The following is a 15,474-nucleotide window of genomic DNA, read 5'->3' on the forward strand; positions in this document are numbered from 1 at the left end:
GCGCCTCTCGCGAGCGCCCGGCGCTATTTAAGCTCTCGGGCGGCCATTTCGTGCCCTTTGTGGCGGCCGCGCGGGAGGCGAGGGCAGTGGGGTGAGGGCGCGCTTGGCATCCGCCGCCATCCGCAGCGCTGGGGCGGCGGAGCGAGGGGTCCGGGTGAGGGGGGAAGAGTCGCGGCGGTATCGGGTCGTGCCCGCTCGCCTAGCGCCTCCGCCGAGGAGCCCGTCTGCGGGGAAGGGCCCGGGGCAGGCTGGCGGGCCGGCCTGGCCTGCCCTGGCGGGGGTTGTCCCGGGAGCGGGCTGTGTGGCGGCCGTTGGTGAGGGCCTCCTCGGGAGCGGTGCCGGTAGGGTGTCCCCGGCCTGTGGTAACTGGGTGGGCGCCTACGTACAAAATGTCTGCTGTGGCGCCGGCCCCAGCGCGCTGCTGGTAGCCGAGCTCGGCGAGGGGGGGCGAGCGGTGTGTCTAGGGCTGTTAAACCTGAGGTAAATGTTGGCGAAGTAAGCGATAGCTCTTTTGGTAGGAGAGAAGTTAGTGTGAAATAGTCAGCCGGTTACATGTTGGTTGTTTTTCTTCCCTAAAGGATCTATGTGGTGTGCCAGCTGTTCAGAATAGAGCTGCAGTAGAGGCGGTGAATGATGCTGAGCTGCGAACTGTAAGTACCAGCCACAGCCTGTGTAGTTGGAGTGCCGTTATCGCATGTGTTCCTGCTTTGATGTTAGGCTGTTCTGTTGCCGGGTGTTCTGTTTGTCAGGCTTTGCGTGAACCGATGTTGGTGGTGTGCCTGCAGTTCGTCCAGGCCGTAGGTGCAGGTTGCTGTCAAAAATCACCTTTCTTCACAGCGAAGGGCAGATTGGGCCCCTGTGCTGCTATTTTAAGTGCATTAGGGTGAGTTAAGGTCTAGTGTACTTCTAAGTCTGCATTTAATGCAGTTTTGGAATGAAATATTTTCATTTTGAAAAATGCAGCTGCTGTGAACAGTTAGATGATGCAAAAAGTCGTCTAAATGTAGACTGCTTGAAAAATCACTGATATATGGCCGCAGCACATTTGTGATATTTTTATTTTCTTTGCTCTGAGAATAACTTTGAGGTCACTGTAGCTCTATGGGTTAGAGAAGAAATGGAACTTAATATTTTGTTAACAGTCATGGTTGTTTATGTTCTACAGCCATTTGTTCTGGCCTGCTATTCTTATTGTTTACTGGTATTCTATATGTATCTACTGTATTTTCAGACTTCTCAATTTGCTGTTGCATACCTTTGTCTTCCCATGCTTTTGGGAAGCCTTCTTTCTGAATCTGTGCAGTAATCTGTACTCTGAAACATGAAACTGTTATCCAGACAATAGCAGGTTATCTGAGGATGTTAGATGAGTTCTGCTGTAGTGTCTTCAGATGCTAAATTGTGTGTAACAACATTTGAAATACTAATGGGTATGATGATGGGTTTGTGCAGTTGTAAAAAGCATGTAAAATTACAGAGTTACAGATCTACAGTGCTAGTAAATGACTAACAAGCAGGTAGAATAATTCGAGGCTATTGCATAGGAAGGACAAGTTCCTCTGCTGGGTGTTTCAGTCCCTTTTGTATAAGACTCGGGCAGCTGAAGGGGTGGATTGGGTTGTCTCGCAGATTCAAACTGAAAATTAGCATTTTGTTTGTGGGGTTAGTCTCCATGTCGATTAATAACCAGTGAACAAAGGGTTGGTAGATTGTTGGAGCAGGAGGCTTTAGGTGTTGTGTAGCTAGCAAAAGAACAGAGGGAAGATGGCATTACTTCTGATGGTGACACTGTCTTAGATTAGTTTAAAAAGGTTGTAAACCACAGTGAAGTGAGTATTTGTGTATGACTTAAAACTGCAATATCTTTACAAGTATAAGAAGCTGTTGGCTATGTGTATGTGTGCTTATTTAAGGGAAAATGTATTCCTAGTAGGGAGAGGGTTAAAACATTCAGAACTCATCTCTACAAGTTTCTGAAGAATCTGATGCAACTCTGAAGTTAGTCTTGCTTTGAGTGGGAGTTGGACCAAAAGAGCTGTAAAAATCCCTTCTGACCTAAATTATGCTATGAATATCTTGAGATAAGTGGCTGCAACTTAACTGTTCCTCTGAAGGTTAACATGTTTGCTCGTGGTTCATGGGAAAATCTATGCTGAAGTTTGCTCACAGATTGTTTGTCTAAGTTTACCCTATTAGGTGGAGTGGTGGAAGGCTTGTTACCTGATTAACATATAATTTCTTTAATTCTCATTGATTTTTAGGGCAAACTGAAACATGACTGATACAGATGAATCCCGGGCTTCTGGCTCTGATTACCCTGATGCCCAAGAGCTAATATGCAGTCAGCAGAAAGAACCGTATAAGGTACATTTATGTGAAACAAATGCATGGATGGAGTGTTCATGTTCAAGACAGAAGAATGCTGCTCCTGAGGAATCTTCAGATGAGCTTAACAATATATGTAAATCATCAGCTGCTTCAGCTGAGGTTTTCCTGGACAGCAGTGATTCAGAAATGTGAGTTTTTATTTCTAGTTCATGTACAGAACCTGTATGATACATCATAAAATTATACATTATTTTGAAAGTAAATATTGTTTCTTCTTCAGCAATCTCTCTGCTGCTAGTGGCAGTGAATACCATCCTAAGCGCTCTGTTGCACCTTCAAAGCAAAAAAAGAGATCTCTACCTTCAAGGCAACAAGCAGAATCTGTTGCAGGAGTGCCTGATAATGAAAGTTCAGATTCTTCTCTGTCTTCTCAAAGTCCAGTGAAATCATCGGAAACTTCCAAAAAGCAGAAGTCAAAACTCAATTTGAAAGCCATTTTTGCCTATCACTTCAGAGGAAAGAAGTTTAAGGCTGCTGCGCACCGCAGATACAAGGGTGGCTCGGGGAAGAAGAAGAAAAAGTATCAGAGCACACAGATGCGCACGGGGCGGCCACCACTGACAGCCTCACCACAAGAGCAGAAGAGAAGACTTCTAGATAGAGGTTTTCAATTTCCTTTTGTTGAAAAACATTATGGGAAGAAACACATTCCCTTAAAGATGGTTCTTGGCTATGAGGTGAGTCCTCTGTTTTGTGGGATGTCATATTCTTATTCTATATTAATTCTATATTAATAAGATAATGCTTATTTAATTCTATATTAATAGAATATTAATTATCGTAATTCTATATTAATAAGATAATGTCTTATTCTTGTATTTAGTCTAAAAATAGTGAATTTAAATTGGGTATGTTGTGCTTCTGCCAGGTGTGCTACAATGTAACAAATCTGTGTTTATTTTTGTTAAACAGGACACTTGGTGTTGTCTGTTTAATGCCTTTAAGACAAACACAGAATACATGTGTCAATTTAATATTACAATTCAGTTGATAATAGAAATACTTTTTCTTTGCTTTATAGTGATATTTAAGATCTCACCTGATGTGTTTTTCTGTAGCAAGCAGCTGCAAAGGGATATTTCCAGTACATTGAAGTGCTTAAATATGAAGAACATCTCAAAAAGGCTTTAAAAGCTCTTCAGGCTAGTGAAGACTTAGAAAGAGAATGTCTGGCAGTACGTAAACACAAATACTTAGATGATGAAGGCCCAATTTCCCCTATCCAGGAGGTGAAGTAAGTTTGTCTTTATTTTTTTAGGTGGTATACAACTTGCTTTTTTGTTCTTAACTAAAATCTAAGTTGGTGTGTATATAGGTAGATGCATGACACCCCACCCCAGCCCTCCAGCTCTTGGTTAGCCCCAGCCTGTTTGCTGGAGTGGGGAGGGCGTCAACACTGCTTTAGTCACAAATCCAAAACAGCACCATACAGGCTGCTCTGAAGAAAGTGAACTCCATCCCAGCCAGACCAGTACAATCGGCTGCTGTGATGGTTGAGGAATTCAGGAGGTAGTACAGTTGCTTGTAGTAGCATGCGATTTTGTGACAGTTGTAGGTATACCAAGTTCAGTTCCTATGCTGTCCTTTTAGCCTATCTCAACATTGGGTAATTAGATGTGAATATCTGCTTATGAAAGCATTGTTTATTTTGGGAACAAAACACTCAGCCAGTTGGGATTCTGTGCTTGTAAATGTGACTTGGAATTTCTCATAGAATGAGGTATTTTTGATCTAAAGACCGATCATTGTTTTAAGTGGCGATTTGTACGGTCTCATTAAAATGACATGGTAGAAACTTTTTTTAAACATATTTCCTGAAATTATTTCCTCTATAGTTATCCCAAATGAAGAAATGGAGTGTTTTTATGGCAAAGACTAAAGGACATTTTTTATTTTCCTTTTTACTTTATTAAGTAAATTGAAGTATCATCTTTAGGTCTTTCTTTATGGTCAAACAGTTAACTTGCAATAAAGGGATCAGTAAATCAGCAAGAATACTTAATGTGGTAAATTTACTCAGCGCCTTAAAACTAGAAAGCCTAAAAGACAGTGTAAAGATACAAAGCTGTCTTTCAGCTACTGTTCACTTCAGTAATCACTTAAACTGCTAATTTATGTGAGTTGAAGTATTAGGGTGAGCCTGTAAAATGAGTAACAATAATTAGTTTGCCCTCTTACAAAAGAGCAGAAGAAACAAAGTTCTGTAGAATAAATGCAAGCCAGCTCATCCAGACACTCAATTCTTTATATAAAAATGAGTACTAGAAGATTTTCTAGGTTTTGGAACCAGTCCTCCCTGTGACACTTGTTGAAACTGTAGTACTAAAATGGCTTCATCTCTTTTTGGGGAGTTCTTTATCTCTTAAGAGAAAAACCTGTGTGTGGACAATAGGGGAATTGAATTTCATATTTGTGTTTCATGGCAGTATGGAGATATTTCTTAGTTGTAGTATCAGGAAGACAGGTGTGTACTCTTGTTAGCTGAGGCCTGTCCTCTTACTTTCTTGGTTGTATTCTGCTTATTTTCTAACTTGCTGACTTTCTAGCCTGTTTGCCAATGTAATCCTAAATATCTCAGTATTACTGTTGATGTCTACTACTAAACCTTTGTTCTGCTGCTAAGCACTGCTTGTGTTCTGCCAGTGTTGCTAGTTAGGATGTAATTCTGCTGTTAGAAACTATCATTTGAAAACAACCTCATGTAAAGTAGTATTATCTTACACCTGCAAGCTGTAGCACTTCCATACACATGAAGAGAAACCAGGGGTTGTGGTAGGAAAATAGTTCACACGTTTTAGGCTACTGTAAAAGTACAGAGCTTGATTTGAATTTTTATATTTCAGTGATGATGACAGCTTGAATTCTGATAATCAAGAAGACCTTGATGCCAGAGTAGTGGTGAGTAAATATTCCTTAACTTGTGAAACTCTCTAACCTTCTTTCTCTCCTGAGGTTAAAGAATTAGTAGTTAATGTTTGAACTACTAAATTCTTGAGCTTAGATCCAGAGTGAACTGTGTGATACCTGTGAATCTGGATCTGTAATGCAGAAGGAAGTTGTTTTGAGAGTCCACACTCTCCTCTTTGAAATAATGCTGGAATGTACAGGAATTCCAGAGTTTTCTGAAGAGTTCTTAAAGTTTGCAAAGTTGCTACCAAAATCTTACCTTTTAAGTATCTCAAAACTAGACTTGTGAATACTTCTGTCTTTCATTTTCTTAGGAGAACAGTGCATTCATTATAAGCAGCAAAATTCCCAGTAAGAAAAAATCAAAGCCAGAAATGGAATGTGCAAAATCGGCTGTGAAGTGATCGAACTAGAGGAGGAGGAAGACTGTGCTGCTGAGAACGCTGGGCTTCTGTAAGGATCACCTCAGTGAACAGAAAACTAAGAAATGAGGTGGCAGTGTTCACTCTCCAGATACCTTTTCCATGGCCTGCTTCATTTAAAACACTAGTCTGAAGTCAATGTTGTGAGCTATCAACTGAGCAACCTAGTCAGATTTGGATAAAGGTGAGTATATTGGGCTTCTGTCCGAGACAGTTACAAAACAAGTATAATCTGTATTTTTGCTAAGCCTTTAAGTGTCTTCTGTGCTGTCCTGTATCAGGTGTATAATATCGTTGATTCAGTGGCTGATAATCTTGCTGAAATGCTAGCTTCTGTAACTTGACTTCTTGGATGTTAACCAATTGATTATAGACTTTATGTAATTAAAAATAGGAAAACAAGTTCCAAATACTGTAACATGGCAGCAGCACAGTATAGAAAGTGTATGCATTTGCATACATACATATACATGCTCATGTTACAAAGGGCAAATTGGACCCCTTTCTTTCATAGCTGACTCTTGTGAGTGGTACTTGAGTGATTATTTTTCTGTATCTTAAGGAAATGTAGGTTGTGCTTTGAAATACTTTGAAAGCTGAGTAAGGGTTGAAGACAGAATTGAAGCTTAATGCATATCTTTGCCTACAGTAAAAATGTAAAAGTGGTTAGTCAACTTAGACAAAAGTCTACTGCAAAATATGGTTCATGCATTTGAATGATGATAAAATCAGTTTGCATGATTGAGGTTGTCTGTTCCATGCAGAATAACTTTTCCGAAAACTAATTCTTTGCTCCTGAATCTAATATGATAATCTAAAGTTACAAGTTATCTTAAAAATAACTGTAGCAGCATAGTGAATCTTAGATAAAAGATTCCTTTTCCCCTCTTGCCCTCCTCTGTCCAGAATGGGGTCTGATGTGAACACGACTAAGCAGAAGATGAAAGCTCTTTATAATGACAGTTCTTAACAAGCATTGTCCCAATTGTAAATACCTTTCTCAAAGGTGTTTAAGACAGTTGGAAGCATGACTAGTGAATGTTTAGAAATGCTCTGAATGTTGCTAACTCCTAGATGACAAGGCTGTCTTGGTAGTGGTAGAAATAAAAAACTGCTTGGAGAGTTTACCTGTGGATCAATAAGATGTAAATAACTGAAGGGTGATCTGCCTTGCTCAAATAATCAAATCTGTCAGCAACAAACTAACAGCTGTTCAGCAGGTAAAAGCAATCTGTGCTGAACAGGGATGTTTTCAGAAAGAGACTCAAGATCTACTGGTTTAATTTGATAGGACAAGAGGAAATGGCCTCAAGTTGCGCCAGGGGAGGTTTAGACTGGATATTAGGAAATTTTTCTTCACCGAGAGGGTTATCAAGCATTGGAACAGGCTGCCCAGGGAAGTGGTTGAGTCGCCATCCCTGGAGGTATTTAAAGGACGTTTGGATGAGGTACTTAGAGACATGGTGTAGTGGTGGTTTTTGGCAGTGTTAGGTTTATGGTTGGACTCGATGATCTTAAAGGTCTTTTCCAACCTATATGATTCTGTGATTCTGTAATTTCCTTCAAAATGTAATTGACAATCTGAGATTGACAATAGGTGCTATGTATAATGAGAGCAGGTCAAGTTGCATTCCCTATATTCTTGAATTAAGGTCCCAAATCTTCCTAAATCTTTCTAAATCTAAATCTTTCCCAAATCTTTCTAAAGGAAGTTTGGGGTTTCCCAGTTGCAACTTGGTAGCTCTAAGGGAGTGAGACTGCAAAAATTACTCTTCATTAGTTGAAGATCACATTTAATATTGGTCCAAAATTAATGGCTAAATGTAACTCTTTTAGGCATCTACCTGAGAAATACTCTATGGCTTGAAAGACTCATCCTGGATCTAGGAGTGGGGTGCTTGCTTGGTAAGGCATAGCGAGGTGGTATGCGGAGTCTCGCTCATTCTGCAGTTCATGTGATGAATTTTTCTGTTCAACTGCTGAGTGACTCAGAAATGAACTAAATTTCAATTCTGATTAGAACTGGATAAATACACATGAAAATCAAGCTTATTACAACTATTAATTGCTTGCTGAAACCTAACTTTTGTCTTTAGGAATCTTCACTTATTTGACCATATCTGATAGTTCTTATCACTTTTTTCTTCTAGTTTATGTTCTTTTTGGAAGATGAAATACTGATCAATTTTCTTGATGCACAAGGTAAGCTGTTACTTGGTTTGCAGTTCCTATTTTCTTCAGGTAGCTTTTTTGCTTCACAAAATGTTTTGGAAAAACAGTATAATGTATTCATACTTGAACTACACAAGTGTTTCATAGCTGTGCAGCTTCTGTGTGAAGCTTCCAAGGTACTGAGTTCAGTGCAACTTCTCTTTTATCAGTCTGACCAAAATTAGAGCCTGTAGCCTCTGCTTGAATGAAAACTAAAACTTTTGAGTTCTTCAATACCTGTATATTAAATGCAGTTTTTGTTAGAAGTTACATACAGAAATACTTTGGTTTCACCTGATGTTGAATGCTGCAGGGCAACTTAGTCTGTCTGATTTGGTTTGGACACTACCTGGGATCTTCTCTGCTGAAGATGTTGGAGAACTACTGTACACTTAGTCTGGTGGTGCCCCACCCACACTTTCTGTACAGGCATGTATTGTACAGCTGCAGCTTCTGATTGCTTCCCTGTGGTAAAATTTCATCTTAATGCATGTCCCATGCAAGAACAGGGAGGACAGCAGAAAGAAGCTGGTAGTCTTGCACGTATGTATTACTAAAGCTGTGAAAATTTTTACTGTAGGATGTTACCAAGTTTGCATGGCTTCAGGACAGTCTAGGAAATAGCATGGAAGAAAACGCCATGTAAGATTACTGGACAGGAAAACATCTTTAACATGGGAAGGCCTGAGCTGAAGCTGGGCAAGTAATGAAACCTTACAAGAACATACTTAAGTAAGAGGACAGGAACAGAGCATCTTATTTGGTCATTGCTATAGTAGGGGTACTGGACTAGATAACATATCAGTTTGACACAGTGTAAATTGTTCTTATGACAGCATATCTGATACTGAATTTCTTGCTACAGTTACCTTAGTTCAAACTGCACCTGTCTGTAGAAATAGAATACACAGTAATGGAAGGTGACCATTACTCCATTACACCACAGTAATGGAAGGTGACGTTACTAATGGTAAGTATGTAGTAAACTGAGAAATAGTTTCAAATGCTGTTTCAAAAATAGTGGAAAAATGAAAGCTGATACATTCAGTCTGTTCCAGCACGTGTTCAGTTTTTGTCTGTTGCTGTAGACAAAAACCTGGAACCTAGTGCTTAGAAAAAACCCTTCTTTTGCAACCCACAGCTGATGAACATATTAGTTGTGTTACTTATATGAAGGGACAGTATTTGCATGTATTCAAACAGCAGTTCATTCAAATACTGATGGATCTAGGGCATGAGTTGTGTTCCAAATTTGCAGAGGTGTAGTTCAGTTATATCTATTTCTTTCCAGACTTGGCAGATGAACACATCAGTGCTGCAGCAGTGAGCAGTTGTAACTTTTTTGGAGTGCTTGAATTCTTATGGCTGTTCGCTGGCCTTCTGATGTACAAATCTATTACTTCAGTGGACTTTTCTAGAACGTGTTAGTGAAAGAAGTAAGTTTTATGTTTCTGCTGCACTTCAGCATAAGAGTATTGTATTTCTTCAGACAAGTACTGTTCCCACAGCAAGTAATCAGTCTAATTTTGTGCACTGGATGGTATCTGCACCCAGCAGTATCTTCCTGATGGGGTGTTCAAAAAGCAGTGCTACAGTATTTCAGCAGCTGGCATCGTTGGTTTTCATGCAGATGTGCTGGTTAAACTTGGTATTTCTGTTGAAACAAGTAGATGGAAAGTTTCTTATTGGGAAGCTTGTCAAATACAACATTGAAGAACTGTTATGGGGTAAAAGTATAGTTAAATCAATGACCTTGTTCCAAAATATTTCTTAAAGGGGCATTCCTGTGATGTCTGGAACACAGTGGGGAGCTTCTACTTAAGGGTAAGTATTGAGGAAATAGTTGTTTTTTCCTAGGTGGGGGTAGTTGGATGAGGATCATAAAAACTCAAGTCTTAGCTTTTTGGTTGCCTTTTTACAAAGAAGCAATATTTTATTTTGAAACACAACTCCAGGTGCCAGAAGGCAGCAGCTAGTGACATGTTTTTTTAAAGTTAGATGGCTAGGCTTCAAAACCAGAAGCTACTCTACAGACGTTGTGAAGAGTTAATTGTTATGCCTTGTTATTCAGCAGATAGACACAACTCACTGTGTGTCTGAATTGAAAAACGGGGCTAGAAGAGTAACAGGTTATGCTTTCCTCACTGTAAAATTAATTGCAGTGGTGACAATGAGACCTGTAACAGGTTTACTTAGTGGGACAGTTACACAAACATGATCCAAAATGCAGCTCTGTAAAATCCCAAGGATTAGCTTGTTTTGATGTTTTTGAATTCTGCATCCTGCCTACTAAAGGAAGTAGAATTAGCAGGTAGAGGAAATACATGCAGTGCTGCATTCTTGTAGATGGTTTAATAGAGCATATAGAGCATACTTGTAAGCTTAATGGTATGTCATATGTGTTTTCTTTACATCACAGTACCAGCTGGCTGTTAGGTAACTCCCTTAGTTGTATCGTCTGTGCCACAGTGCTCCAGTTTCTTAAATTGCAGACAGATTTTGTTGATAGTTGTGTGATGGACTGGGCCATGGCTCTGATTTTTGAAAGAAATGCTTTGTTTTGGCATTAGCATAACTGGACTACAGTATGCCTGCTTCATATTGAGTATAAAAGTACCTAAGTCTTTGTAAATTACTAAAATACTGAAGAAACTTGGAACTATTACTCAAATGCAACAATTTATTTCTTTTTAGGAAGTCCACAGGATAGTCCAGTCTGAACTAATGTCTTGGTAAGTTAGTGTGACAGATTGGTTGTTTTTGTTTTTTTAACCCTTGCCTGTTGCAGGTTAGCTATCTGTCTTTAACTGGCGAGCTGGCTATATTGCTGTTTTTCTTACTGAGAAGATGCAGTGTTGCTTTAGGAAATGTAAAGAGCTTATCTTCCCCCAAACTTGAGAATGCTGTGAGGAAATTGTTGTGATGATTGGCAAAATGTTCAACTGCTCTGAAGAGCATGAGTGAGAATAGCCTTTCTGAACAAATCTACATGAGCGTCCTTTTCATGTCACTTTATTTTGGGCATCTGTTCTGAGTATTTAACAGCAGTGTTTTGTGTCAGTGAGCAAAGATCATGACTGTGTGACTTGCTTTTTAAAATAAACAGAAAATTAAGAAGAGCTGTCAAATTAAATAGGATAACATTCAGACATTATAGTGGCTTTAAGTGTGATTCCAGGGAGAGAGGCTGTCAGAAATGCCTGTGGTGATTAGAAATCATTTAAGTACTAAGTACTGCTCTAGGTTCTGCTGGTTTGTGTGCACATACATGTTGGTCTGTAACCTTCTGTTGCCTTTTCAGGTGGTATGTAATGGGAGAAAATGAGAGAAGAAATACAGGATGCCATTTCACAGAAATCTGAAGCCCCTTCTAGGTTAGTATGACATCTGAGGTTCTGCATATTCCTTAATGGTTGAAGGGCTCCGGTTTTTAGTGGCTGGTAGTCTACATCAGATCAAGCTTACTGACTTGTGGAGGGTTTCAGGGACTCATTTCAACACTAAGTTACTGTGTTTTCATGTAGTATTCACTGTCTGTTAAATGAAGAATTTATTTTAACTTTTGATTTGTCCAAAGAACACTCATACAAATTTCTCAGTCAAAAAGCAGGTAGTCAGCTTAACTGCTTAAACTGATAGTTTTACTTCTAAAAGTAAGTTAACACTTAGCAGGAAAGTTATAGGGAAGATTCTGTTTGAGTACAGTTTTGTAGTTAATTCCTTTTCTTGTTTGCCTTTCAGGTAACATAACTTTTAATGTTAAAATTCTTGCTAATATGAAGGAGTTACTTTATCTTCCCCAAATGTTAGTGTAACATTAGCCTTCCTCCTTCCTCTAAATGTCTTGAAACAAGTTAAAAAGACACTTGGTAGGATCTGTATGAGATGCCTTTCCAGTCTGCTTGATTTTTATCTATTGTGTTAATTTATAGTATCAGAAATGGTGAGGTCTATCCCGATAGGATCTCCTCTGTAGGTTCGTGTCGTTGGAAATGCCTCACAGAATAAACTTGTGGTTTCGCTTTACCCATTGAACTACCTGTTAGCTCTGTGGGATAAAACTGCAAGACAATGATCTTAATGTAGCATCCTAGGAACCATAATAATGCATTATGTTCTCCTTTAGGTACTGACTTACACTTTTGATACAAATGATGAAGTGATTCAAGTGGAAAAGCTTGGTAAGATTTGAAAGGTGTGGTGTGTTTTGAGACTTCAGGTGTAACCAACATATTGGATTACATGGGCTGAACTTACTTTTCAGCCAGGTTTTTGTGTAGGTACCTGACTTCCAACATTACTTCTTGTGGTTTGAGTTTTCTGGATGGCTTTAAACAACCTATTCCCCCTTTGATCACAAAGGAGTGATTCTTTATTTCTTGTTTTGGTGGCTGTAGGTAAGAAGAGACAGCACTGGTGTCTCTCTGAGCTTGAAGTGACTTCATAAACGTGCTGCATTGTTGTTCTGTGTCAAGTAGATGCTTGATAGTTTTGTACTGAGCAGCAATATTGGGTTTCATGCCTGTAAGTTTCTGAGTTCAAAGAGTTAATCTGTGAGCAGCTCAGCCAGTTTACTACTATACCATTAAAATTCCTGGCTTCTGTTCTGTAGAATGCAGAGTTTAAAGTAAAACAAGCAAAATATTCTGGAAGAAGTATAAATCCTTCATGGTAGGAATATCAAAAAACTTAAAAGAATTCTGAAGCTGCTGTTCCTATTAGGTGGAATTCATGGAGTCTGTTTTCCCTCTTAGTTGCATGGCAGTTTTTGTGAAATGAAGAGTACATCAGTTTAGCTTATCACTAGACACTAACTGGTGCATACAAAAAGCTTGAATCTTAAAACGAGCAGTTGTGGATGAGGAACTACTGCAGCTCTTGCACTGTATGGTATCTGCACCCAGCAGCATTCTCCTGATGGGATGTTCAAAAAACAGTGCTAGAGGAGTTCAGCATTTGGCATCGTTGGTTTTCATTCTGCTGTGTCTTAAACCTGGTATTTTTGCTGATACAGTCTTTGTCCTCTTCAGGGATTTAAGTGTACTTGCTTTCTATTTTCATGTTCCAGTGTGAGAACTGGATACTGGCCTCTGGAACTTGGCAAGTGCATTCAGCTGCCTTTTTTTTTTTTTAAACAGGTGCTTTTAGATACAGAAGAATGTGAATTTTGCTGTGTTAAAAGGATTGGCTGTGGAAGATAACATGTTTGACAGGTAAGCACTGAGCTACTTGTCAGTTCAGATGGTTTTGTGCTACTTTACAGGTTGTGTTAAGTTGGTATGACTCTAGAACATTAAAACCCCAGCAAACTGTTATAGAGAAGTGTAGAAATGACTAGGCAGTGATCACCCCAGCTTTTGGCAGTATCTGGGCAGGTTGCTTATCTGCAAGTTACTTGTCTGTGTGTATATATACTTTAAATGGATGTCACAGAGTTATGCAGCAATTTGCAGTGCTAGTTTCTGAAGCAGAGACTGCTATTGGTTGTGAGGAATTTGTCTGTACTTGGAGCTTTTAACAGATTTTTAGGCCTGTTGGTACACAACTTGGCTTACATATTGGCATGATTGAATGGGTCCTTAACAAGAAAGGACAGGCAACTGGAATATTGGTTTAAGTCCCAGATTTAAGTTGGTAACAGCAGTGAGAGGAGGAGAGTACCTGGTCATTACCAAGGCTGCTAGGATGTTGCTGTTCCTAGTAAGGCGTGGACATGACCGTAAAGCAAGTCCATCAGACTCTTGAATTGCCACTAAGTCTTAAATGGCACCAAGTCTGCTGGGAATAAAGCTTTAGTTGTGGGTGAGACAGTTGCTCCCTTCTGCTGTTAAGATGAAAGCAAGTTCCTGCTGAGGAGTAGGTATGTGGCTGCATCCTTGGGCACCTCTAACACTTAAGCTACAGAGGAACAAAAGTTCTAGTTAGAACCTTTGTGACTTGGACTCCAGAAGCTGCTGTTAAGAGGATGGTGGTTGTGCACGTGGAAGCACATAGGGGAGACAAAAGCCCACTCCATGCAATTTACATCCAACTTCAGTTTGTTGTAACTCTTCACTGGCACTAACCAAATCTGACTTTAACCCACAGTGTCTGTGACCAAGTCACTGCATCTCTGAGGGGTGAAAAACACTGCCTGAGTGCCACCAAAGCGAGTCTGAAGGTAAGAGTGCTCAGCAAAATTGCTGGTACTAAAAAGAAATTCACGGTCACTTCAAAGAGGGTTTGCATGGCTGGAAAACCAGCAGCTCTTAACGCGGTGACCACATATTGAAATCCTCTGCAGGATGCCGTGGACACTTGGTGTGTGCTATGGTCTATTTATGAGGAGATATGCCTTATGTAGTGAGGCTTCTTTGAGTGAAAAAGGATGTTTATATCTACTACCCTCAGTGCTTTTTGAGATGCTAATGTAGGGAAGAGGCTGCTCAGTTTCATTCTGAAACCAGCTGACTTTTGCACATGTGAAGTTGGAGAACAACAGGTTGACACAGTTGTGGCATGAGCAGACTTGTAACTGAAATTCTGCTTCCTTCTCCCTTGGCAGTGTGATACATATTTCTAGAGCTGTGTGGAAGTCTTGAGTGGATAATCCTGGAACAGCTAGGTGAGGGAGGAAGTGCAGGTGGGAATGTGATGGGCACTGTGAGTAGTTACAGGAAGCAGAACATTATGATGCCTGGGGAAATGGCATTGGAAATCATGCTTTTGCCCCTCAACAGCTGAGTAAGGGGTATATGCATGTGGTACCTGCATTACTGCTTTTATACCAGCAGCATGTCCTAAAATTAAATTGCTTCAGACTAGAGGAAGATGGTGGAGTTCAAATGGCAGTTCAAGTGGCTTTTCTTTTGAGTAAAAGTGCTAATAGATACTTTTCCTCTCTCAGGTCCTGGTGATGTTGTTCCAAGTCTGCTGCAAGGAACTGCACAGCTCTTCCAAATAGAGAAGGAACCTGAGCTAGAGTGTTTATTGCAGTAATTTAGAATTAAACATTCATTCTAACTTCCCTTGCTGCTGTGTAAATTGAAAGTAGTGCATGTTATTTGGAACCCAGTTCAGAGGCAGAGGAAGCCTTTGCCCTTACCCCTTCCAGTTGTCTTTTGTCCTCCTGGGAGCTGTGGTGGCAAAGCATAGGATGGGTGCTTAGCTAGCTCTTCTGCAACACCAAGCAGGTACCTATGTTGTAATTTGACTGGAAGAAGCTGTTATCACTTGGTTTCCCTCACTTCCCTGTCACTGGACTCCACTGTGCTAAAGCTCTGGAGAGGTATTTATTCTGTACAGAATGTCACAGCATGCAAATAAAACTGATGGGTGAAAGCTGCAGCCTGGGTTTTTTTCCTGTTGCTATACTGTAAGCAAAGAAAGAGGGGCTGAGTAAATCATGGTGGCTGATCCCCTGTGGCTTGCTGGTAGCAAAGTGTAGTCTTGGGTCTCTTCCCTTCTGATCATTATGAGAAAGGAGCAAGAATATTCATGTGTAAGCCTGAGCTGCCCTTGCAGAACCACAAGGGTGAAGGTGAGAGACTATACATAGTGTAGCTCT

The 15,474-nt window shown here is 40.1% G+C and overlaps 1 protein-coding gene and 8 non-coding genes across 23 annotated transcripts; all 9 read left to right on the forward strand.

Moving 5' to 3' along the window:
* The first annotated feature begins 41 nt into the window (after window positions 1-41).
* On the forward strand, window positions 42-15,254 carry TAF1D (TATA-box binding protein associated factor, RNA polymerase I subunit D). 15 transcript variants are annotated; one of them, XM_075491118.1, is made up of 18 exons: window positions 167-480; window positions 579-650; window positions 2,262-2,516; window positions 2,588-3,065; window positions 3,447-3,622; window positions 5,232-5,286; window positions 5,610-5,901; window positions 7,554-7,622; window positions 7,868-7,919; window positions 8,509-8,660; window positions 9,220-9,364; window positions 9,705-9,752; window positions 10,623-10,660; window positions 11,230-11,302; window positions 12,055-12,109; window positions 13,067-13,141; window positions 14,016-14,088; window positions 14,815-15,254. In XM_075491118.1, exons 3-7 carry the CDS (start codon window positions 2,275-2,277, stop codon window positions 5,697-5,699), a joined length of 1,041 nt encoding a protein of 346 aa, XP_075347233.1. In that variant the 5' UTR covers window positions 167-480; window positions 579-650; window positions 2,262-2,274; the 3' UTR covers window positions 5,700-5,901; window positions 7,554-7,622; window positions 7,868-7,919; window positions 8,509-8,660; window positions 9,220-9,364; window positions 9,705-9,752; window positions 10,623-10,660; window positions 11,230-11,302; window positions 12,055-12,109; window positions 13,067-13,141; window positions 14,016-14,088; window positions 14,815-15,254. The 15 variants fall into 15 exon arrangements, with proteins under 15 accessions (XP_075347224.1, XP_075347230.1, XP_075347225.1 ...); XM_075491113.1 differs by lacking the exon at window positions 8,509-8,660 and adding an exon at window positions 8,794-8,898; XM_075491109.1 differs by lacking the exons at window positions 167-480; window positions 8,509-8,660 and adding an exon at window positions 42-91.
* Window positions 7,667-7,738, forward strand: LOC142405101 (small nucleolar RNA SNORD5). Its single transcript, XR_012774075.1, has one exon. It is a non-coding gene; the product is annotated as a small nucleolar RNA SNORD5 (small nucleolar RNA).
* On the forward strand, window positions 8,985-9,111 carry LOC142405095 (small nucleolar RNA SNORA40). Its single transcript, XR_012774069.1, has one exon. It is a non-coding gene; the product is annotated as a small nucleolar RNA SNORA40 (small nucleolar RNA).
* Window positions 9,458-9,596, forward strand: LOC142405085 (small nucleolar RNA SNORA8). Its single transcript, XR_012774060.1, has one exon. It is a non-coding gene; the product is annotated as a small nucleolar RNA SNORA8 (small nucleolar RNA).
* On the forward strand, window positions 9,985-10,116 carry LOC142405088 (small nucleolar RNA SNORA1). The gene has a single exon (XR_012774063.1). It is a non-coding gene; the product is annotated as a small nucleolar RNA SNORA1 (small nucleolar RNA).
* Window positions 10,841-10,913, forward strand: LOC142405084 (small nucleolar RNA Z40). The gene has a single exon (XR_012774059.1). It is a non-coding gene; the product is annotated as a small nucleolar RNA Z40 (small nucleolar RNA).
* On the forward strand, window positions 11,871-12,002 carry LOC142405090 (small nucleolar RNA SNORA18). Its single transcript, XR_012774065.1, has one exon. It is a non-coding gene; the product is annotated as a small nucleolar RNA SNORA18 (small nucleolar RNA).
* LOC142405086 (small nucleolar RNA SNORA8) lies at window positions 12,808-12,944 on the forward strand. The gene has a single exon (XR_012774061.1). It is a non-coding gene; the product is annotated as a small nucleolar RNA SNORA8 (small nucleolar RNA).
* LOC142405087 (small nucleolar RNA SNORA25) lies at window positions 14,132-14,261 on the forward strand. Its single transcript, XR_012774062.1, has one exon. It is a non-coding gene; the product is annotated as a small nucleolar RNA SNORA25 (small nucleolar RNA).
* Window positions 15,255-15,474: the final 220 nt, after the last annotated feature.

This window comes from Mycteria americana, chromosome 1 (assembly GCF_035582795.1).
Source record: "Mycteria americana isolate JAX WOST 10 ecotype Jacksonville Zoo and Gardens chromosome 1, USCA_MyAme_1.0, whole genome shotgun sequence".
NCBI lineage: Eukaryota > Metazoa > Chordata > Aves > Ciconiiformes > Ciconiidae > Mycteria > Mycteria americana.

Excerpts from the sequence above, each read along its gene's own strand:
- TAF1D (XM_075491109.1), top strand. The coding sequence starts at position 2,275 with ATGACTGATACAGATGAATCCCGGGCTTCTGGCTCTGATTACCCTGAT. Across the intron at positions 2,517-2,587 it reads GACAGCAGTGATTCAGAAAT|TAAATATTGTTTCTTCTTCA; the intron begins GTGAGTTTTTAT and ends TTATTTTGAAAG. Across the intron at positions 3,623-5,231 it reads TCCCCTATCCAGGAGGTGAA|TGATGATGACAGCTTGAATT; the intron begins GTAAGTTTGTCT and ends TTTATATTTCAG.